The sequence below is a fragment of the Salvelinus alpinus genome, chromosome 4 (genome assembly GCF_045679555.1).
Source record: "Salvelinus alpinus chromosome 4, SLU_Salpinus.1, whole genome shotgun sequence".
NCBI classification, from domain to species: Eukaryota; Metazoa; Chordata; class Actinopteri; order Salmoniformes; family Salmonidae; genus Salvelinus; species Salvelinus alpinus.
In genome coordinates, this window is record NC_092089.1 from 37,894,792 (window position 1) to 37,918,402 (window position 23,611).

General features: G+C 43.1%; 2 protein-coding genes across 5 annotated transcripts; both read left to right on the forward strand.

The window, feature by feature from the left end:
- The first annotated feature begins 87 nt into the window (after positions 1 to 87).
- On the forward strand, positions 88 to 3,404 carry LOC139573477 (tRNA selenocysteine 1-associated protein 1-like). The gene is made up of 7 exons (XM_071396965.1): positions 88 to 246; positions 668 to 765; positions 945 to 1,044; positions 1,263 to 1,315; positions 1,574 to 1,727; positions 1,885 to 1,918; positions 2,124 to 3,404. Exons 1-7 carry the CDS (start codon positions 223 to 225, stop codon positions 2,267 to 2,269), a joined length of 609 nt encoding a protein of 202 aa, XP_071253066.1. The 5' UTR covers positions 88 to 222; the 3' UTR covers positions 2,270 to 3,404.
- Positions 3,405 to 5,953: 2,549 nt separating this feature from the next.
- LOC139573479 (syntaxin-12-like) lies at positions 5,954 to 13,137 on the forward strand. 4 transcript variants are annotated; one of them, XM_071396966.1, is made up of 10 exons: positions 5,954 to 6,075; positions 7,074 to 7,210; positions 7,637 to 7,706; positions 7,888 to 7,981; positions 8,406 to 8,543; positions 9,256 to 9,302; positions 9,426 to 9,537; positions 10,006 to 10,078; positions 10,240 to 10,322; positions 12,457 to 13,137. In XM_071396966.1, exons 2-10 carry the CDS (start codon positions 7,111 to 7,113, stop codon positions 12,547 to 12,549), a joined length of 810 nt encoding a protein of 269 aa, XP_071253067.1. In that variant the 5' UTR covers positions 5,954 to 6,075; positions 7,074 to 7,110; the 3' UTR covers positions 12,550 to 13,137. The 4 variants fall into 4 exon arrangements, with proteins under 4 accessions (XP_071253067.1, XP_071253069.1, XP_071253070.1 ...); XM_071396968.1 differs by having other exon boundaries at positions 9,259 to 9,302; XM_071396969.1 differs by lacking the exon at positions 12,457 to 13,137 and adding an exon at positions 10,673 to 10,791.
- The last annotated feature ends 10,474 nt before the right edge of the window (positions 13,138 to 23,611 follow it).

Consider the following 23,611-nt stretch of genomic DNA (forward strand, 5'->3'; position numbering starts at 1 on the left):
TTTTTCCGAAATCCCAGTTGTCTTGAATGCACCAAAAGCGCCAATACGTTTTAGGAAATGTGACGCAATGTGGAGGACTTTACTATCCCACAATGCAACAGTAAAAGGAACACCCCCAACCACCATCCGCAAATCCTCTAGATGGCAGTCTGCAGATTTGCAACAATCGCAGCGTGTGTTATGAAGCTGTGTTTACGTTGGTGAACTGAAATTGTAAACAAAATGAGTTGCTTATGGATGGGTAATGTAAGTCCTGATATGTTATTATAACAACTTTGCATGCATAGAAAACTAGCATTAGCATATCCTAGCTCTTGTGTGACTCCCACTTTAGGATAGCTAGTGTTACCTCCCCTCAGTGCTACCACCGTGATAACAACTAGCTCGTTAGATAATAGATGCACCCTCAGGCATTTTTAATATTTGGCCAACGTTAACTAGTTCTTGCTCACTGACAAGCCCCAAAGAGCCTCTAGTCTAGTGAAGACTGTCATTTCTGGGTGATAAAGACCACGCCAAGTCAGTGACCCTGAACGTTTGAGAATATGTTCAGTTGAATGTAGCTAGCTAGCTAGAGTGTAGAGTAACAGAGTGTAGGCAACTTACAGTAGCTAGCTAGAGTAGAGGTTTTCTGTTCAACTTAGTGTTTTTCTCTCATCCCCTGTAGTTAGAGCCTTATATGGACGAGAAGTTCATCTCTCGTGCATTCGCCACCATGGGAGAGCTTGTGGTGGGGGTGAGAATCATCCGGAACAAAATGAACTGGTAAGACGGGAGAACATTAGGCTACTACAATAGAAGGGTTATGACTAATGCAGACTTTTTTTGTCTTTGGGGATGTCTTGTAGCTACTGTATATTACTACCACTATTCAACAACAGAAGAACTTGCACAACCACCAAACACGACACGTATGTGTTTCGGTCCTTCTCCACCTTGTGTAGGGGTGCGGCAGGCTATTGCTTTGTTGAGCTGGCGGACGAGGCCACTGCTGAGAGGTGTCTAAGGAAAGTCAACGGGAAGCCTCTCCCTGGAGCCACACCGGTACAGGGCCACCACACACACACAGCATTTAATGATTCCACATTGATTTCCAATCCCGAATCAACACATAGCCCCTACCTACTACACCTATTTCAGGCACTCTGAGAGGATTGGATATGTATAGGGCATATGGTGAACTATTGATATACCCATTAACTTTATTAGAAATAAATAACGTCTGGAATAATCCATTCTGAAAAAAACTCTCTTCTCTACAGCCGAAGAGGTTCAAACTAAACCGCGCCACATATGGAAGACAAGGAGAGAGCAGGTATGTACTGCATGCCACTGAACTTACTTTGTCCAGGGACTAACGGAGCCTCCCTTCATACAGTAGAGAAGGTAGTTGTGTGTAGATGAAAGAAGACACTTTTACTCCATTTGTTTGGTATGTTCAAGTTGTCTCCCATCACAGATGTAGGACATATCCCAAATAATCCACACTTTTCATTCATTACTCATTATTAATAGCATATTGATTTTTAATAAATATGTTTATTCATAAAGGTTTTCTTTCCTGTAAAAACAGAGGTGGTTACTCAGACAACAGGTACAATCAGCCATACTCATACAACAACCAGTACTACCAACAGTACCCTGACTACTACTCCAACTGGGGGTATGACCAGAACACAGGCAGCTACGGAGGTTACAACTACAACCACTATGACTATAGCAACCAGGTGTGTTCTCCCACCCCCTCTACTCTATCACTCTTTACATATACATAAGCGGTACCATTCTAATGACCACTGAATATGTGATGTTAAAGGTTAATAACCATGGTTCTCAGGGTTAGGGCATGGCTGTTGTGAGTAAAGACCTTTCTTTTTGTTTTAGGGTTATGGGGAGACTGAAGATGATGGACTGGAGTGTGAGTGCTCTGTTTTCTTTCATTTCTCTAGCTTCATGATACAAAAAAGCAGCTTAAGTATTTGACACTATTTGACATAATGTATTGAACCTAGGCCTGGAGTATAGCCTTCAAACTGTCCAGTCTGTCTGATCTTTAAGGCTCTTGGGCTGTGCCCCTTTGTCTGTGTGCCTGACTGTGTGCCTTGTGTGTGTGCCTCCTGCAGACCCCATGGTGGCATTGGATGTGGTGGCAGTCAACAGGCAGTACATGGAGGAGAGTGAGGAGCTTTATGATGCCCTCATAGACTGCCACTGGCCTGCCCTGGAGCCTCCTGGTCCTACTGCTGCTGCACCATCCAAGGCACAGTAGAGCTAGCAGACCCCCTGGTCGACAGACAGCAACAGTCGGACTCTCTCAACCTCTCGATGTGGATTGTTTGGAACAGCCCAGTGTGAAGGTTCAAAGGGTAAAGGCATCTCGTCCTGCCTGCCAAGAGTAGCTGGTCTTCAGTGTCTTGTACTCTTGCAATGGGCTAAGCTAAGCGAACAGACCACAGTGTATGATTCGTGTGATTCGTGTGAACCCAGCTCCAGTGACTGAAAGGATGCCACCCTCATGTTTGAATTTAATTTAATTTTTATTGCTCACCCCCACTCATTTCTTTTGGGTTATTGGGCACTGGTTTTGTCCAATTGCCCAATGAACAGGCTTGTTTCGGTGCTTGATGTCTTTGTAATCATATCCTAAATGGACCGCAGTGCTAGTATGAGCCTCTGTCTTTTCCCTCCTTCACATAGCTTCCTTTTCATATTTATTGTCCACACTGGAAAATAGAATAAGATTGAAATATAATCCCTATTCGACACCCTTTTCAACCTTTGATTATCTATCTAGGGTCACTTGCTTTTTATTGTGGAGTGGAAGACTGTGTAGTGGGTGTTTTAAACCTTTCTCCTCCATGTTATAATTTGAAAGCTGTGGTACAGACAGGATTGTTGATTCTGCTTTGTGTAAATATTCGTCAACACAAGACAATGTTGAGGTGTGTGTATTCATTCTCAATTCATCAGTAGCACTTTATAATAACTTACATGAATAATATGTTATAAATGCTTCATAAATTAATATAAATGCTTTTACATGTTTTCATATAATGAAATACTTTAAGTTGGTTATGAATGCTTGTTAATTTGAGTTATTATAAAGTGTAACTGTTTCATCAATATCAAATGGAATGTCCTGTTTAGCAGGATATGATGGTATTCTTTAAGGCTAGTCTACAGATCACCTCATATTACTGTAGTTGAAATACAGTATCAGATCAGCTTGTTCAGTGTTAATTAGCTCCGAGACCACATGCTGACTATAGCAAAGAATATCCGTATCTACAAGCTCACATCACCAGTGTTCATGTGTCTTGCTTTTGAAGAGAAATACATGTGACATTGATGCTCTGAGACCGACATGTATTAAAAGCAAATTTTGATACATTTAATTAATTATATAATATATTTGGTTGTGAATTTATTGCATTTTTTTGTCTTTTAATTTGCTATTTTTCAGGAGTGTAGCTATGTCTTGGCAATGTGGAACAACCTAATTCCGAAACAAACTTTAGGGCCCTAAAATAATCTGTTACTCTATTTGAAAAGAGGGGGGGGGGGGGGGTATTCCTTCCTAGAATCCTCCTCAATTATAGGCTGGAATCAGAATCCTGAAGTGAAACAATAGTAAAACAGAGCCTTCAGTTTGCATCCAGCTACCTCAATCATTCCACACACCCAGCCCCAGAGAGTGTCTATCGTTGCAGACTGTTCTCATAGACTAGATGTAACATAGTATACGTAAATCCGGAACACTCAAATGACTATGTTATGTTTAGTTTGGTATGCTCACATAGGTTTCTTATGGCAAAAATGAAAGTAGGTTGGTCGGGATGGATGGGTGGGTGGATAATGTGAACGTCTAGCAACCTGAAGGTTGCATGTTCAAATGTCATCATGGACAACTTGAGCATTTTAGCAAATTAGCAACTACTTAGCATGTTAGCTAACCCTTCCCCTAACCTTAATCTTTTTAGCTAATCCTTCCCCTAACTTTTATCCTTTTAGCTAACCCTTCTCCTATCCTTAACCCCTAGAGCTAGCTAACATTAGCGTTAGCCACCTAGCTAATGTTAGCCACAACAAATTGGAATTTGTAACATATACGTTTTGCAATTTCGCAACATATTGTACGTTTTTCAATTGGTAACATACGAAATGGATGATGGACATCAACAAATTAATACATACCATATGAAACGTAACATATACTAAATCAGTGGTCACCAACCGGTCAATCTCCAAGGCATTCCTAGTCGATCACCAAACATTTCTGTAAAAATGCCAACGATAAAGCCTTGCGTTCCTATTTTTTGCATTTGTTTCACGCTGTTGGCGGTAGGTGCACTTGATTCAGCAGCCCTAGCACCGGGAAGGCAAAGTGTTCCCATTTTGAACCATTTCATGTGTCTGAAGGTAGAACTCCGCCTACACGGCAGGCCCCCGAGAGCGAATCAAGTGCATCTATAGGCCTACAGTTTGCCAATCAAATGGCTCAGATTACTGTGTCTGCACAGTTTATCGAGCCATAGACTGGAAAAAAATAAGCATCGAACGCACAGCAAAGTTGATACTGACATTTCACAACTTTTAAAACCATGACTAGAGAGAGACAACGAATACAGCGAAGAGTTGCTGTTTTTATGTGTAAGTTCATGTTTAAGTTGTTATTCAGCACTGTCAACACTTTGTTCAAAACAGTTATAAGCCATTAAATGTGCGTTCGCCCTACTTCCAAATGCTACAAACAGTACTACAGCTGCAATGAACGAGTTTAGCAAAGTGTTCCGATAAACTTGAGTTGTTATTATTAGCGGCTTGTCTTTTTTAATATGGAGGAATATTTCACTTTCTCTGGTCAAAGGATTAACACCATGAATTGGTGCATGAGGCAGAAATACTGCAGTGCGACTTGAGTTTTGCCATCAGCTGGAAGACTGTGTCCTCTTTTCTCATCTGATGGTCAGTCTGAGGGGAAGGAGGACGGAGGACAGAGGGACAATGAGTCGGGTGAGAGGCAGTCTCACCGCTGATCCGTCCTTCCCCTCAGACTGACCATCAGATGTAGGCCATCAGTCCAATAAAACATTTTTTTAAATATTATGCTCACTTTGCGGTGCTTCACGAGTAATACAACAAATTGATCATCTACCTGTTTTTTCCCCCACAAAATGGTCTGAGAAGAACAACATTGGCAGGGCAATTCCAGCATTGCCAATACGCAGTGATAATGTATTAGGCCTATAGCCTACTGCACAAACCTCATTGCTACAGTACTGTTTTAATTGGTTAATGTTGCATAGGCTTATGTTTTTTAAGTCATGATTTAAAAAGTCAGAGGTAGATCTCCACTTGCATTTTGACTAAATGGCGTGTCACAGATTTACGTACAGAATAATACAAAATGCTCTGAGACCATGTTGCAAAATCCTACCCACTCAATCTGTTCATGTCCTACTAATGGGCCTGACACCGGCTGGTCATGTGAGTGCTGCTCAGTGCAGCAGCCTTTGGGATCCATTATAAGAAGCCGTGTGAAAGTCATGGGACAGGCACAGGGCAGCCTACTACTGCTGGTCTCTATTAAACCAAAAGGCTTAGTTATTCTATCGTTAGTTATGTTGACCTAGATTTTAGGACTGAGTGACGGATGTTGCTCATAGTGGCCTGATAATAATGAACCTGCAGATTGAGCTGCCCTCCAATCATAACCCAACCCTCATATCAGAGATTCGAATCTGTCATCAACAGAGAAAGTAGCCTATAACCTAACATAAACAAATCAGAATTCATAAAATGAGTTACTTTTCTATAGGGATACACTTGACCCGAGGTTGCTATTATACTTATTTAGTACAGATCTAGTATGTTTCAGCGTATGAGTTTTTGTCTGCTGCCTCAGAATATGAGCAGAGTAGTGACTTTGACACAATCACATCCCAATCGCACACTGAATTACTGTGACCAACAACCAACGTGTGACGTCGCATTATGGGCTCGGTCTTAGAAGAAATCTCATTATACGGAGACATAAACGGGAAACGACGCATTATACTGCAATCGCATTGAAAAGTAAGGGTTTTATCATAATATTTTATCAACCATTTTACATATGTAAGTAGAAAACAGATTTATCTTGATTGTCTACACTGGTTAAACCACCCAGAAAGTAGGCTACATTGCGACTGCCAGTGCCTATAACTGTAAGTGATTCAACTGGATAGGTAGGCTACGTTGTATCTACAGCGTTCAACACATAATATGGAACTGGTTACAATTGTTTCTGTGTAGCTGTAGCTGTTTTCTTAATTAAGTTGAATAGCTTGTCTTCTGCCTTTCGATTTTAATTAGCCTAGTGGCCTATAGGCTATACAACCCATTGAAACCAATAGCCTATATGAGCATGTCAGACTGACTGAGGGCTCTCCATAAAAAAATGTTTAATGTAATGCAGGCTTGTCGCTGTCACTTTATAGATTTTAGCTGATATTTCAGATGTTATGGTTGAATAATAGTGTTAGACCGAGGCTATTCTTAAATAGTCATTCATGTTCAATTGGGCTATACTATAGCCTACAATCATGAAATGAGCAGGTCACAGAATTGTCTAATTAATAATCAGTTAAAATTATAACGTGACCTCATATCTTGGTCATGGTTGACCCGCTAAATAACGTTTCTGGGATATTTTTTTGCAACAGTAAACTACTGTTATTTGGGCCATTATAATGAAGTAGCGCGCCAAGTAGACGGGTATTTTTGTTATGTGCACATGGATAGCCAGCCTCCAGTCGGCTCCGATGCCAGCCGAACCTTCGCTCCGATTGTAAACAACCTGCGTTCATGACGAAATGTGGCCTAGCCTATGCGGCAATGTGCACTGTAAGTAGTCGATATATTATAGCCCACCAATGTGGTCGGATAAACCACAACTATTTCTGTCTTTCCATCCTTACTTAGTCTTATGTAGCTTCTAGTGATTATATTATATGCACTCTGACAATGGTGATTGTTTGAATATATGAAGGCTGCTATATGTGACTGTATGACGGGTGTGTCCAACAATTCAGTTCCCACTACGGAGTGTGACAGACGCCAGGAGCAAGGATGTCATACGGGAGAACAGACAGCTACCACCCGCAGCCGCGAGACTTCAGCAACCTCACCCAGACATGCAGTGTCAACATCCAGAAAATCACACAGAACAGTGAGTGGTGAAATGAACAAGACAGTGACAGAACCCAGTGTTCTACTGCTGCGAGTGACATTTTGCAATGCACATTTCCCTGTATGGTATATTAAAGTAGGCATATTCTATTCTATAACCTACCCTAACACCAGATACCCACACTTTGGACAATTGACTATCACAAATACATCTAGGAGGCTTGATGTTTTGGGTTTATTTGTGTCTTCCACCTACTTCTGGTCTCCTCTGGAATTAACTAATATTAGCCAGAGATGTCTGAAGTTTAAAAAAATGAACTTCTGAGACAAGAATAGCCTGAGTCTGCCTACAGTATATAGTGCTCTATTTAGAGAGAGAGAGAGAGATAAAGGGTTGTTCTATCCTGCTTTCTCAGTTCCCCCTTCTCTTAGTTCAGCTCACCTCAGTTTTTGTTTTGCTATACAGCTGTGCAGATCAAAAACATGCTGTACCAGATGGGGACGAGACAAGAGACCCCAGAGCTGCAGGACAGACTGTGAGTACTACTGACACTACTGCTGACTACTACTACTGACTGCTATTCAGTAACTAAGTAACTACTAACACTAACTGACTACTTCAACACTTTGCCTTTTCCACCACTGATGGGGACAACAAGAGCATCACTAATGAAATATATATATATGTATGTGTGTGTGTGTGTTTGCTACTCACAGCCAACAGGTACAGCACTACACCAACCAGCTGGCCAAAGAGACCAACAGACACCTGAAAGATCTGGGCTCCCTGCCTCTCCCTCCCTCTGAACAGGTGAGTGGAAGTTATATGCATAGATACTGTATATTTCTATAGTTCTATGGAAGAATTCCACATCTATGGACTGGTCCCAGATCTGTTTGTGTAAGCATATCTGGGACCAGGCTACATCAAAGTCCTACTAATGCTAACATTTTCAAATTAACTAACTGTATGTCGATAATCTTGTGTTCTATTTCCTGATACAGTATATCATCTTATCTAACAACCCAAATGTGTAAATCATATCTAACTCTGGCGAGGACATCTCACCATACAATATATTCTACTGAATCTATTCTGCACTACTCTGCTCTGCTTTACTCTATTCTACTGTACTGTACTCTACTCTGCTCTATTCTACTGTACTCTACTCCTCTCTACTTTGCTGTACTCTACTCTAATCTACTTTACTGTATTGTGGGATTGATCCTTCCAGAGACAGCAGAAGATCCAGAAGGACCGACTGATGAATGACTTCTCTGCAGCGCTCAACAACTTCCAGGCAGTCCAGCGACGGGTGGCTGAGAAGGAGAGGGAATCAGTGGCCAGGGCCCGGTCCGGGTCCCGCCTCACGGTAAACACCCTGCTTTCTCATTGGCCTAGAATTAGCCGCCTGTCATAGTCACTCACCAATAGTATTATTAGAAAGGCTAAATTAAACACAGTTTCATTGTCATATTACAGTATGATGACTGATTAGTGTAATGCAATGTTTTTTTTTCTTTTTCCCCCACCTTTATTTAACCAGGTAGGCAAGTTGAAAACAAGTTCTCATTTACAACTGCGACCTGGCCAAGATAAAGCAAAGCAGTTCGACACATACAACAACACAGAGTTACACATGGAGTAAAACAAACATACAGACAATAATACAGTAGAAAAATAAGTCTATATACAATGTGAGCAAATGAGGTGAGATAAGGGAGGTAAAGGCAAAAAAAAGGCCATGGTGGCGAAGTAAATACAATATAGCAAGTAAAACACTGGAATGGTAGATTTGCAGTGGAAGAATGTGCAAAGTAAATATAGAAATAATGGGGTGCAAAGGAGCAAAATAAATAAATAAATAAATACAGTAGGGGGAGAGGTAGTTGTTTGGGCTAAATTATAGATGGGCTATGTACAGGTGCAGTAATCTGTGAGCTACTCTGACAGCTGGTGCTTAAAGCTAGTGTGGGAGATAAGTGTTTCCAGTTTCAGAGATTTTTGTAGTTCGTTCCAGCCATTGGCAGCAGAGAACTAATGTGAATGAGAGTGTTTCAATGATGGGTTTGTTTTTATTTCAGCAGGGAGATGAGGGGAACGTCGATGAACAACTTGTGACATTTGAAAAGTAGGTACACAGTGGAGGTAGAATCCTATCAAATATACTGTTATAATAAAAATGTTAAGTTGTAACAAAGGTGTGTGTTTGTGGTGTGTCTGTGTCCGTGGGTTTGTGTGTGTATGTGTGTAGAGATGATGATGACTGGAGTCAGAGTCAGACCCAGCAGCTGGAGGAGCCAGAGGTCACAGAGGAGGACCTGGAGGTCATCAAGGAGAGGGAGACCAACATCAGGCAGCTAGAGGTACTCACCCAGCTACCAGCTCCACTCACATTCCATACAGGAATCACAGAGCCATATTACATTTACATTTGAGTCATTTAGCATACTGTTGAACTCCAAATCAACCCTTTGCCCAAACTCTCTAGTCAGTGGAGGCTGGTGGGAGGAGCTATAGGAGGACGGGCTCTGTGTAATGGCTGGAATGGAATGAATGGAACGATATCAAACACATCAAATATATGCAAACCACATGTTTGATACCGTTCCATTCATTCCATTCCAGCCATTACACAGAGCCCGTCCTCCTATAGCTCCTCCCACCAGCCTCCACTGTCTCTAGTATAGCCTGACCTTTAGCCCCTATTCCCGAGTATAGCCTCTCCTGTAGATATGACAGGACTGGGGTGGGGGCTAGGGAGTAGGGTTCGATTTGGACTTCAGCCTAACTAACCCTCGTGGTGATTTTCTCCCTTTCTCCTCTCCCTCCAGTCTGACATCATGGATGTAAACCAGATCTTTAAGGACCTGGCAGTGATGATCCACGACCAGGGAGAGATGATCGGTTAGTAGACTTGAAATGGATTTTCTCCTTCTCTGGTTTGATAACATGCTGGTTCAGAAGGATGCTGTCTGTGAAGGTTTAGAATTCCATCTGATACTGTATCAGTCCTGGCTCCTGTGAACCTGCCCTTCACTGTGTCTCCTCTCCTCTCTGTTTCACAGACAGCATTGAGGCTAATGTGGAGAGTGCAGAGGTCCATGTAGACAGAGGTACCGGACAGCTCCAAAGGGCCGCCAACTACCAGGTAGGGCTGTGACAATTATGGAATGACCACCATTATTGAAAAATGTTTGAGCTTATAATGCATCTTTGAGAACTAGCTATGGCATACCTAATGAATACTAGTCTAATAAAAAACATGGCCAAAAGTGGCCAAAAGTTTTGAGAATGACACAAATATTAATTTTCACAAAATCTGCTGCCTCAGTTTGTATGATGGCAATTTGCATATACTCCAGAATGTTATGAAGAGTGATCAGATGAATTGCAATTAATTGCAAATAAACTGAATACCCAAAAAACATTTCCATGCATTTCAGCCCTGCCACAAAAGGACCAGTTGACATCATGTCAGTGATTCTCTCGTTAACACAGGTGTGAGTGTTGACGAGGACAAGGCTGGAGATCACTCTGTCATGCTGATTGAGTTCGAATAACAGACTGGAAGCTTCAAAAGGAGGGTGGTGCTTGGAATCATTGTTCTTCCTCTGTCAACATGGTTACCTGCAAGGAAACACGTGCCGTCATCATTGCTTTGCACAAAAAGGGCTTCACAGGCAAGGATATTGCTGCCAGTAAGATTGCACCTAAATCAACCATTTATCGGATCATCAAGAACTTCAAGGAGACCGGTTCAATTGTTGTGATGAAGGCTTCAGGGCGCCCAAGAAAGTCCAGCAAGCGCCAGGACCCTCTCCTAAAGTTGATTCAGCTGCGGGATCGTGGCACCACCAGTACAGAGCTTGCTCAGGAATGGCAGCAGGCAGGTGTGAGTGCATCTGCACGCACAGTGATGCGAAGACTTTTGGAGGATGGCCTGGTGTCAAGAAGGGCAGCAAAGAAGCCACTTCTCTCCAGGAAAAACATCAGGGACAGACTGATATTCTGCAAAAGGTACAGGGATTGGACTGCTGAGGACTGGGGTAAAGTCATTTTCTCTGATGAATCCCCTTTCCGATTGTTTGGTGCATCCGGAGAAGCTTGTCCGGAGAAGACAAGGTGAGCGCTACCATCAGTCCTGTGTCATGCCAACAGTAAAGCATCCTGAGACCATTCATGTGTGGGGTTGCTTCTCAGCCAAGGGAGTGGGCTCACTCACAATTTTGCCTAAGAACACAGCCATGAATAAAGAATGGTACCAACACATCCTCCGAGAGCAACTTCTCCCAACCATCCAGGAACAGTTTGGTGACGAACAATGCCTTTTCCAGCATGATGGAGCACCTTGCCATAAGGCAAAAGTGATAACTAAGTGGCTCGGGGAGCAAAACATTGATATTTTGGGTCCATGGCCAGGAAACTCCCCAGGCCTTAATCCCATTGAGAACTTGTGGTCAATCCTCAAGAGACGGGTGGACAAACAAAAACCCACAAATTCTGACAAACTCCAAGCATTGATTATGCAAGAATGGGCTGCCATCAGTCAGGATGTGGCCCAGACGTCAATTGACAGCATGCCAGGGCGGATTGCAGAGGTCTTGAAAAAGAAGGGTCAACACTGCAAAAGCCTTTGACACTTATGAAATGCTTGTAATTATAATTCAGTATTGCATAATAACATCTGACAAAAATATCTAAAGACACTGAAGCTGCAAACTTTGTGGAAATTAATATTTGTGTCATTCTCAAAACTTTTGGCCACAACTGTAGAGGTGCTGACTAATGGAGAATATACCTAATGTTGTTTTTATATCTAATGAATACAACACAGCTTTGGTGATACCCCTGTCTCAAAAACGAATGGTTTTGACCATTTGGAACTTTTGTAAAGGAAGCTTTTCCTCCCAAGTGTGCCGTTATGCTCGTAAAATAACTTTACCCTCTTCATGTAATAATGAAAAACCGCTATTGGGTGAACTATTTGTAAATTAAAATAAAGTTGAATCCCCCCTCCTAAAATGAATGTATTAAGACGAATATGACAATATTTTTGGTTATTGTCCATAATTGTCGATTACACAATTATACGATTATTGTGTCAGCCCTACTACCAGGTATCAACACAACACCGTCACAACATGGGCCGTGTTTGATTTGTAGATAAGTCCGAATGATCTGTCGATGATCAGCGTCCTTCATTTAACCAGGCAAATCAGTTAAGAACAAATTATTATTTCCAATCACCAATCACGGCCTGTTTGTGCTCCCTCCCCCTGTAGAGGAAGTCCCGTAAGAGGATGTGTATGCTGGCCATGGTGGTGTCTCTGGTGGTCACCGTCCTGGCTATCATCATCTGGCTGGCCATCAAGTGAGAGGACAGGAAGAGTACCGGGGAAGGATTTTAATGGCACATCGCACTGACAGCCAAGAATGGCTTCCAATGGAGCGTCTGAGTGAGTGAATGTGTGTGTGCGGGTGTGCGTGCGTGCTGGTGTGCGTGCGTGCTTTCAAGCAAGATATAGACAGAAGCGTAAGGAATAGATTGTATAAATCCTCTTCCCCATCTGTACATATTATATACTAACTGTTCTAACACAGCCCTGCACTTACTTCCATGTCAGCCATGCAAATCATCTCTGTCATTATTACATACATTACTGTGTTAGAATATGTCTGATCTAATGCAATGCCGCACAAGTTTGTATGTATATAAATGCCATGTGTACGGTTTGATATGGTTTATTTTCTGCCTCCCTATTCTCTTTATGTTGTAAATGTGTGATTCTCTTCCAGATGTCTTATAGTCTATAGTATTACCACAAGGACATGATGTAGTTGAGATAAGGATGATTCCTTTGATAGCACACAAACAACAAACAAAATGTTTGTATTATTACTATGATGATGATGATGATTATTATTATGCTCACTTTCATTAATAAAATCAACTGTGCAAAGAGTCCCGACTGTGTCACGCAGGGCTATGTACTTTCCACAAGATGGCGCTGTTATGCCAGTATTATGAGGTCAACGTGTAAGGTGCACAAGCACCATGTAGTCTACCATGCTTTTATTTAGCTATTAAACAAGTCAAGATATACTAAGCGTGTAGTAGTCTTGCAATTTTGCAGTAGTGTTTATGATGTGTGGTAGGTTGGTTAACATATTGGTACCTTAATAAAACATGTTTACTATATGTTTATAAGACACTGTCCTGCTAACTATGCATAAGATTAGGGAGCATTTTCCATGGTACTGTCATGGGGATTTGAAGTGGTGACGACGGTTATTATGGAGACTGTGTCATGCTCGACTCACACCTCTCCCTTGTGATTAGTGAGCTAGCCTAGTTTACCCCTGCTCCAGGTCTATTACCTACGGGTGTTGCCTTTCCAGTGCCCTGCTGATTCCAGCTGCGGCACCAGCCTTAGAGTCAATGATCGCCAGAGTGGGAGAAACTTGTATTAAAAACCACTCAGCAAGACAACTAACAGGTGAAACCCTAATCTGTTTCACCTGTTCTTGTGATTGTCTCCACCCCCTCCAGGTGTCACTTATTTTCCACAGTGTATTTATCCCTGTGTTTCCTGTCTCTGTGCCAGTTCATCTTGTATGTTTTCAAGTCAACCATTGTGTTTTTCCAGTGCTCCTGTTTTCTATTCTCTTTTTCTAGTCTTCCCGGTTTTGACCCTTGCCTGTTTTTCTGCACTCGGTACCCGCCTGCCTGACCCTTCTGCCTGCCCTGACATCGAGCCTGCCTGCCACTCTTTACCCCTTGGACTCAGAACTGGTTTTGACCTTTTGCCTGTCCACGACCATTCTCTTGCCTACTCCTTTCAGATTATAAAAAACAACGAAGACGCTGTGTCTGCATCTGGGTCTCGCCTTGTGCTCTTATACGACCCAGACTCTCCTAGGACTATAAGATACTTTCTCCACTCGGCAACTGTCATTACTTAAATAATTTTTACACCTACAGGTGCACGCAACAAACCCTTCACCTGTGGACCTGGAGTTACTCCCTGTAATGGAACTACTGTTCCATGAGACAAGCGGTATAGTTACCGTCAGGGTTGGGTAGGTTACTTTCTAAATGTACTCCGTTACAGTTACTAGTTACCTGTCCAAAATTATAATCAGTAACGTAACTTTTGGATCACCCAAACTCAGTAACGTAATCTGATTACATTCTGTTACTTTTAGATTACTTTCCTCTTAAGAGGCATTAGAAGACAAAAATGGATGTTACCAATTGAATGACATCTATTGCAGGATAAATCAATGTTAAAGTTTACATAGCTGGCCATTATTGGATGTTAAATTTTACTTTATGGGTTGGTTATGTAGACTTCCTCTAACCCATCGCTTTCTACTACATATGAATCATTTATAGCTTTACATTAAAAACCAAAGTCCAGTCATTCCAATAAATCTTATACCCCTTGATCTTCAAGAATAGGACATTAAAATATGGAAGTACAGATTAGCCAAATTGTTTTACCGGAGCATGATCCCAAAACTAAGGACTTATTAGCCAGCCCTACTCTGTTGTTTATTTTGTTGTCATGGAGGACTGATTGGGCTCATTGATTCGAGTTGAAAAATAAATGCTGCACTCGTGGAATGGCATGCTTTGAGCACTACTGAAAAGTGCTGTTTACATGTGAAATGAATGCCATATGCTGCATTTGCTATCGGACTGTTTACCTTTTTGTTGGTGACACTTTGATATCTTGATAATATGCAGCTGTTTAAAGGGTAAATCCACAGATTAAAAAATAACAAAACGGTTGCCCCGCCTCTGTTTTGGTAAACAGCTGAGGGGTGGGCCTGGAGAAATGTAACCACTCTCAGATTAATAGACAGAGCTATGGATGCAAACACTGACCATCCATGATAAATCCAAAAATTGATGTAGCAACTACAGATTGCCCCTTTAAGTCTATCAAAAGCGTGCAAATTTGAGCATGTATCCATTAGGCCTATGGATTCTTTTTTTTATCAGCATGAATTAGATTGAGCAATAAAAGCCCCACTTTTATTCCGTAGGCTTGGATCCGCACTATGCAGCTGTTGCAAGAGCGCATTTTTCACTGGCTGTTCATTGGTTTCAAAAACAATGATTGATAGGCAGCTTAAACTTCTTGAATTCATCCATTATTGGATTCAAATACACATTTAGATTGGTGAACAGCAATCCACAACACCGACAATCTGTTAGGCGCAAATAGCTTAATGAGAGCGCAGCAGTGTGATTCACATCAATGCGCAAAGTAGATATCAATAATAAGTGAAATCCGTATTGCCGCAGACTACACCACTGCTGTCATCCTTACCTCCAAACGTTTATTCAAATTGAATAATCTTTAGGTGCCGACAGCAGTTGCACCATTGGAAGACATAGCTTGGACTGTAGCCTACAAAAGCATATTCCTGCTCTTTCCCGTGATCCACCAACACATTTGGTGTGTCATCATAGTGGTCTCTGACTTGTGGTCAGACTCGCTCAGGTGGAAAATACTTAAACTTGCGCCTTTTTTTAATGCTGATTTGAATGTCATTGGTGAAAACAGAAGTGTCAAATACTTTTTTTTTTAAACATCCTTTCTGAATTTAAAATGAATCCTCAAAGTAATCATCTAGTTTCCCAAAAGTATCTGTAATCTGATTACAATATTTTAGCTGGTAAAGTAACGGAATACAGTTACCGTTTTTTATAATCCCTTACATGTAATGGATTACATGTAATCCGTTACTCCCCAACCCTGGTTGCTGTGTCAGTTAGCCTTGTTCCTAAAAGTTTATCTAAAAACAGCAGTAAAAATAGAAAAATAATCAAAATCCCCTCTAAGCACAATACCCCAAAAGAAAAGAGATTCTATCCCTCACACAATAATTTATATACTGACCTACCCTTTAACTCCTACTTCAAAACTGGTTATGTCTGGTCCATATTGGACTCACCCACCCCCAAGCCCCATTTTTCGTTGCACTTGTCGATCTCCAGAAGGACGTCAAAGGAGGGTTTGGAGGAAGTTCATGTTCCATTGCCCTTTCTTCAACCTACCTGTCTGGTTCTTCCCCAAGCTCCACCCTTGGATGCTGGTGTCGGCAATGACCATGCTTACTCTGCAGTCCTTGGCTGACTGCGACGCTGCCCAGCTTTCCCCTTACTGTTTTTCCTGCCCCACGATGAATCTCTATTTTTCTGGCCTCATGCTCCCTCTGTCCTAGAATTAACTGTAGCTCAGCAGGGATGAGAGTTACATCCATGGTCACGACACCCCCCTCCATGGATTAACTCTCTCTCCTGGTAGATAACCTTTCCATTGGCCTGGTGAATGGTTCGGGTTCTGCCCCCACACAGCTTTCCCCACGACTTCACCTCATGGATATATCCCATCCTTCTCCCTCCAGCTCTCTCGGGTCATCCCACTCCTTGTGAGCCCAGCGAGGTGTGCTCTGTACCTCAAGCTTTTTGTACCTTTCCATATCTACCTCCGGCAACTGGTCCCTGAAAATCCAGTCACCACCAGACCTCTTCTATCACTGTAGACCTCTCTACACAGTTGGTGCATAGTGGTTCCCCCCGAGGTCAACCATAGGTAATGGCATCCTACATGGGCAATCCCGCATGTTCCACAGTGGGCCTACAGAAACAAACGGCCATTGTTAGCATGTAAATAAACCCACGAGTGACTGCGGCCCCTCATGAGTTCAGAATGTTTGTGGCCCCCACCCCCATCAAAGTCGGAGCTCCGACTTGTTCGCTCTGTAAAGAGGATACCGTACATTATTAACCATAACATAATCAGTCCATTTATTTGTAATATAATCCAGTCTAATGCAGTGAACAATCCCAACACCAGCAGCCACCCTGAGATCTTACACACAGCTCAGTAGTATCTGTCACCACAGATACACACCTGTCTGCGGTACACCCCATTCTTACACGCTGTTCCCAACCTGCCTTGTTGATGCACATTCTTGCTGCCCATGTTCACACACACCACCAGATGCATTCCTAAATACACCACTATCAGTGCTTCTATCACCCACAACAGTGGCCTCAGGGTTCCATACCGTTCTAATCCTACGTCCACAGCTTGACACACCATCAACACTCCACATTTGCAATACTGGTCCTTGTCTTGTTCCATAGGGCATCTCCTCAATAGGTAAACCATAAACCAACTGCATTAGTACCTCCAGGGCGCTCCCAACCATATCCTCCCTCCTAGTTTGTTTCCCCCTAGTAAAATTATAATCCTAATTACCCAACCCTCCTTCCATGAGCCCTGTACACAGTATCCCAACCAAGGTATAGTCTACCCCACTCACCCAGGACTCATTCAGGTGTGTCTCGTTCTTGGTGTAATTGCCCTCATTGCTGCTGGTGAGGTTAGCCGACATCTCACCCCTTGGCTCCTATCCTCTCAAGTGCATCCCTCACCTACAACACTTGACTTATATCACATTTTCTCCCTTCAACAGGTAGTGAAACTGCTCCACCTCTACTTCCCTTTTCTGCATACAGAATGTTTTACTGCTGACTCAGGGGGGGCTATTTTAGCCCATTCTGTCAGCAATTCTTACACTCACCAAAAACGGAGCCCCTTCCTACACGCAGGAGACCGGGTTCAATTCTCTGATGGGATGGGGAGCCACTCCCAGCTATGTTCCCTTCCGCCAAGACTATTATTAACCTGTTTACTAACTGCTCTTGTTCAATTATTACAGGTTCATCACGGAGCACCTCGGATTCCGGTCTTGCGTCAAACCATGAAACTTTCGACATACCTCAGATAGCCCTTCTCCTCTCCTCCATCTGCTCCCTGAATGTTTTCCGAGTGCCCAAACTCCTAGGTTCAGACTTGACCAACTTAGGGGGACCTCCTTCCCTAAGATATCCTCCATTCCCTGGTGCTATATAGCCACCTGGCCCGGAGCGTGCGGTTCTGTCCCCACCAGCGCCCTTGAGGCCCCTTTGGCACAGCTCCACTGCAGTGGTTATTTTCCGACCCTTTAGCAAAACAGCCAGATCCTTCCGGTTACATCCATCCCATAGGTCAAGACAACTGTAGCTAGTGGTTGTCGTGGAGGAGATAGCTGTGCTGCTGTTGCGGTGCCATGAGTGGTCCTCATCATTGAGAGATTATCTGTCATTCCTCCCCCGCTCTCTGTCTCTGTTTACCGGCCACTTTGGCACAATGGCTCAATGGCTTATCAAACCGCCCTCTCCTCCTCCCCTTCATCTACAGTACACTGATTGGGAATGACTTGCTAGGTGGAAATAATATGGTGGAAGCTCATCATTAGGCTGGATTTCACGTGGTCAGGTCTTTCAAATCAGTGCAATGAAGGAGAGGAGGCAAGGAGAGGACAGACTTTTAGACAATGGAGAGAGAGCCAGTGAGTCAGTCCTCTTGTGTTAGACACACACACCTCCCTGGTCCTCCTAGCTGTGACTATGCAAGCAGCTTCCTGATTACTGGAGTGGGACCTACAGGTACACTGACTAATGAAGAAGACAAGGAAATTAAGACTCTCTCCTCTGCTCCTAGACATGTGTTCATATGAGTGTGTGTGTGGGAGAGATGGAGAGTTTACTGAGTTTGACTTGAAGCAAAGCAGAACCAATGGCTCTAGCTAGCTACCAACTCTGTGAAGCTAGTTGGGATGTTTTTAATGCCAGTACTTTATGTTGGGGACATATTCAGAGTGATGTGTGTGACTGGAGCTTTGAACTCTGGAAAGTGTGTGTTTATACACTCTTTAAAAAAGGGTCCAAAAGGGTTCTTTGACTGTCCCCATAGGATAACTATTACGATCCAGGGAGAACCCTTTTTGGTTCCACGTAGAACCCTTTTGTAGAACCCTCTGTGGAAAGGATCCTACATGGAACCCAAAAGGGTTCTACCTGGAACCAAAAAGGGTTCTTCAATGGGCTCTACTATGGGGACAGCGGAAGTACCCTTTTAGGTTCTAGATAGCTCCTTTTTTTCCTAAGAGTGTAGGAGCCATAAAGACACCGCTCACCTTTTCTCTTTTTCGTTAAGTCACAAAAAATAGAAGAGTCTCTTGTTCGTCAGAAAGAATGAACAAATGAACGTCTTTGGAACACAGAGAGAGAAAAGGCCAGATAAGAATCCCCCGTCTGAGTCTCATTATACGAGAGGAATGAAAAGAGGCACTTCGTTTTCCATATTCTCTTTTATCAGAGGCCAGTCTCCTTTTCCCTTTCCCTGTCGTGTGTGTGTTGTATAGACCCAGACACATATCGGCGAGGCTGATCTGCTGCTCTGATGGACACGTACAGGATGAAGATAACGAGGAGGAGGACGATGGCCTGTTTTCTCTTCTCCACTACGAGATGCAACAGATTCTCTCTGCAACAGGAAATCAAAGTAGGCTAATAAATAGCTCTTTTTGAGGTAATAACAAATGAAAATGTCCTGGGAGTGGGAGTGGAACTAGAGACAATCTCAGTCCTCCTGTATAATCTGGGCTCTGGTAGCCTGTAGTTACATTACTTCATTTGTATTTATTAGGGATCCCCATTAGTTTCTGCCAAGGCAGCAGCTACTCTTCCTCAGGTCCAAACACATTAAGGCACTTACGTTGCTCATTAAACAAAAGATAAAACAAGTACATCATATAACATTATTACACCACTACATATCTACAATACAAAATGTATAATACCCCCATAAAACAATATTACAATGTACGTGTGTGTAGAGTGTGTGTGCTAGCGTGTGTTCATGATTTAAATTAAACACAATATTCTCTTCCTTCATAGAATACGTGTCATAATATAATTGTAAACCAGTACTGTTATAGCCTCGTTGCAATATAAGGCTTTCAGAGACAAACAAACCCACACCACTTTCATCCTCTGATCTGCCTCTCACCCTCACCTCTCACCATACACCCCCCACCCCAGCTCAGTCCATCTATCTGTCTGTCCTCTCTACTTACCCCTGAAATCTACCTGCCCCCCACCCCTCCTTACATATCCCCAGTTCTGTCCCCTTCCTGTAGCTCTGTGTTCCCCTAACACGGTGCAGCAGGCCTGTCACACTGCATTTGTAGAGCTGGACTGCCTCTTTAGGAAATAAATTAGTTCATCATCCAGACTCACAGATGAAGGAAGGAACACAGAAGAGTATGTGATATGTATGAGAGTTTGTGTATGAGGTTAATAGTTATGGGCTTGTAGTTAATGGCTGCATCTAATGGAGACTAATGGAACACTATCACAAGCTTGTCCCTTGTCGGACTAATCTTATCTATCATGGTGTGTGTGTGTGTGTGTGCGCATGACAAAATACATCAGTGTATCTTTGCATGAGTAGAGTCATTAGAGACGGCGTACAGTGTGTGTGGTTTCCTCAGTCAATCCAAGGTCCAGGGCCTCTATCTGGGGAGTCTCTAAAAATAACACTAATGACAGTGCTGAGAATTCTCTGAAAGAGATTCATTACGCCTCGGTTTGAGTTCACCAGTGTTGTGTGTAGAGTGTAGGGGTGGATGTATTTGTCTGACATACTTTATCCTAACCAAAGTTAGTACCAGACATTCAGATATCCCTACATGCTCATACTAATTGGCATTTTTCATACCCACCTGCTCTCTCTCTCTCTTCTCTCTCTCTCTCTCTCTCTCTCTCTCTCTCTCTCTCTCTCTCTCTCTCTCGGACAGATGAAGACCTAAGGGACAGATACTTCTCTCTCTGCCAAGGTTGTTTAATGCCATGGCCCAATTAACACCATCCCTCTCTAAATTAATGAGGGAGAAGGTCTACCATTTGTCAAACCTGAACATACACACAAACACACACTAGCGTGTGGAGGGTGTAGTCCTATTTATAGATGGGTTGGGTTTCTGATAGTCTTTGTATAGCTGCTGGTAGCTGGCACAATCTATATCACATTCTCCCTGTGTTTAAATGTAGTTGCACACTCACGTACACACAGTGCTTGAATTGGTCCGGTGCACACCAGCACCTCTAATGCTGTACTTTGTAAGTACAGGTTATTTTAATCTCAGACTGGAGTGTGCCCCGGGGGATAAACACTGCTCCAATATTTGCTCTACAATATGAACATTGGTACTGTAAAAGTACCAACGCCTAAAATGAATTGCACCTCTTTTATAATGAGATTGAGTTTGATAACCAGGGTAGTGTGTTGGTGAGCGTGTATGTTTAGTGTTCTGAGCAGCCCGTGGTGCAACCACAATGTTAACCTTAGACTGGAGTGTGGGAAGGGGGATAACCACTCCTAGCATCAAGTCACTCACAACAGCTGAAGCCAGGGTTCGATTCCACCACTACATACCTTCAGACTGTCCCTTACTGTTTCCCATCTCCCATAGACAGTTGTGGTAACCTTCAGTTTGAAAAGAGGGCAAGAATTCCTCAGAGAGAGAGAGAGAGAGGGTGACTGAGTGAGACAGAGGTGGAGGGCTGAGAGAGAGAGCGAATGAGAGAGAGAGATAGGGGGACTGAGTGAGACAGGTGGAGGGCTGAGAGAGAGAGTGAAAGAGAGAAAGCACTCACACAAACACAGAGGATGTATCTAGCTCTCTGTCTGTCTGACATACTGAAGGATTTGGACCCAGGGGATCTCTGCATGTGATTGCAGCATGTCCTAAATATTTCACACTGCCTGAGTTTTCAGTCCTCTGCAGCTCTGTGATTCTCAATGTCACCTTGACTGTCTGGTCAGGTAGCAGCAGCTCACCAGGGGAAACTGCAGTGGGTTATTTTAGCCCAGATAGATCACTGCTGCCTCCCTGCCTCCCTACTGTTAGTCTATCACTGTGATTTATGATGTCCTGGTCTGAAAACAGAGAGATCAAGGAGTGGGAAAGACACACACACACACACACACAACCTCTCATTAGAGTTGAGCTGTTTCATCCCCCCAGGGTCCACCCTACTCACCTTTACACCTATAGCAGGGTCCATCCTACTCACCTTTACACCTATAGCAGGGTCCATCCTACTCACCTTTACACCTATAGCAGTGTCCATCCTACTCACCTTTACACCTATAGCAGGGTCCATCCTACTCACCTTTACACCTATAGCAGGGTCCATCCTACTCACCTTTACACCTATAGCAGGGTCCATCCTACTCACCTTTACACCTATAGCAGGGTCCATCCTACTCACCTTTACACCTATAGCAGGGTCCATCCTACTCACCTTTACACCTATAGCAGGGTCCATCCTACTCACCTTTACACCTATAGCAGGGTCCATCCTACTCACCTTTACACCTATAGCAGGGTCCATCCTACTCACCTTTACACCTATAGCAGGGTCCATCCTACTCACCTTTACACCTATAGCAGGGTACATCCTACTCACCTTTACACCTATAGCAGGGTCCATCCTACTCACCTTTACACCTATAGCAGGGTCCATCCTACTCACCTTTACACCTATAGCAGGGTCCATCCTACTCACCTTTACACCTATAGCAGGGTACATCCTACTCACCTTTACACCTATAGCAGGGTCCATCCTACTCACCTTTACACCTATAGCAGGGTCCATCCTACTCACCTTTACACCTATAGCAGGGTCCATCCTACTCACCTTTACACCTATAGCAGGGTCCATCCTACTCACCTTTACACCTGTAGCAGGGTCCATCCTACTTACATTTACACCTATAGCAGGGTCCACCCTACTCACCTTTACACCTATAGCAGGGTCCATCCTACTCACCTTTACACCTATAGCAGGGTCCACCCTACTCACCTTTACACCTATAGCAGGGTCCATCCTACTCACCTTTACACCTATAGCAGGGTCCATCCTACTCAACCTGTACACCTATAGCAGGGTCCATCCTACTCAACCTTTACACCTATAGCAGGGTCCATCCTACTCAACCTTTACACCTATAGCAAGGTCCATCTTACTCACCTTTACACCTATAGCAGGGTCCATTCTACTCACCTTTACACCTATAGCAGGGTCCATCCTACTCACCTTTACACCTGTAGCAGAACAAGAAACAAGTAGAGGAAAATGATACAACCCTACTGAGTTGTTGGAGACCACCTTCTGTCAGAGACCTTGGAGGCTTATCATTCATCATCACAATCTTCTCTTAATCAGGCAAATTCATAACACCATCATCACAGTGTATGTTTAGTGAGTTTGAGAATTATCAGAGATTTGCATTGAAAGGTAAATATGTTAGGCCTACTTGGTGGTGTTGTGTAATGTCATTTGCTTAGGTTGTAAGTTGATGAATGCGTCATTTGATATCCGTACATCTCAATATCGCATTTCAATTATTGGATTTATCCTAGACGTCATGTGCATAGAAAATTTGGTTTGGATGAGCCGGATAGAGCTTTAACCAGTAGGACGTCAGGACCAAGGGGAGCAGTTACTTAGCCACCCCCGTC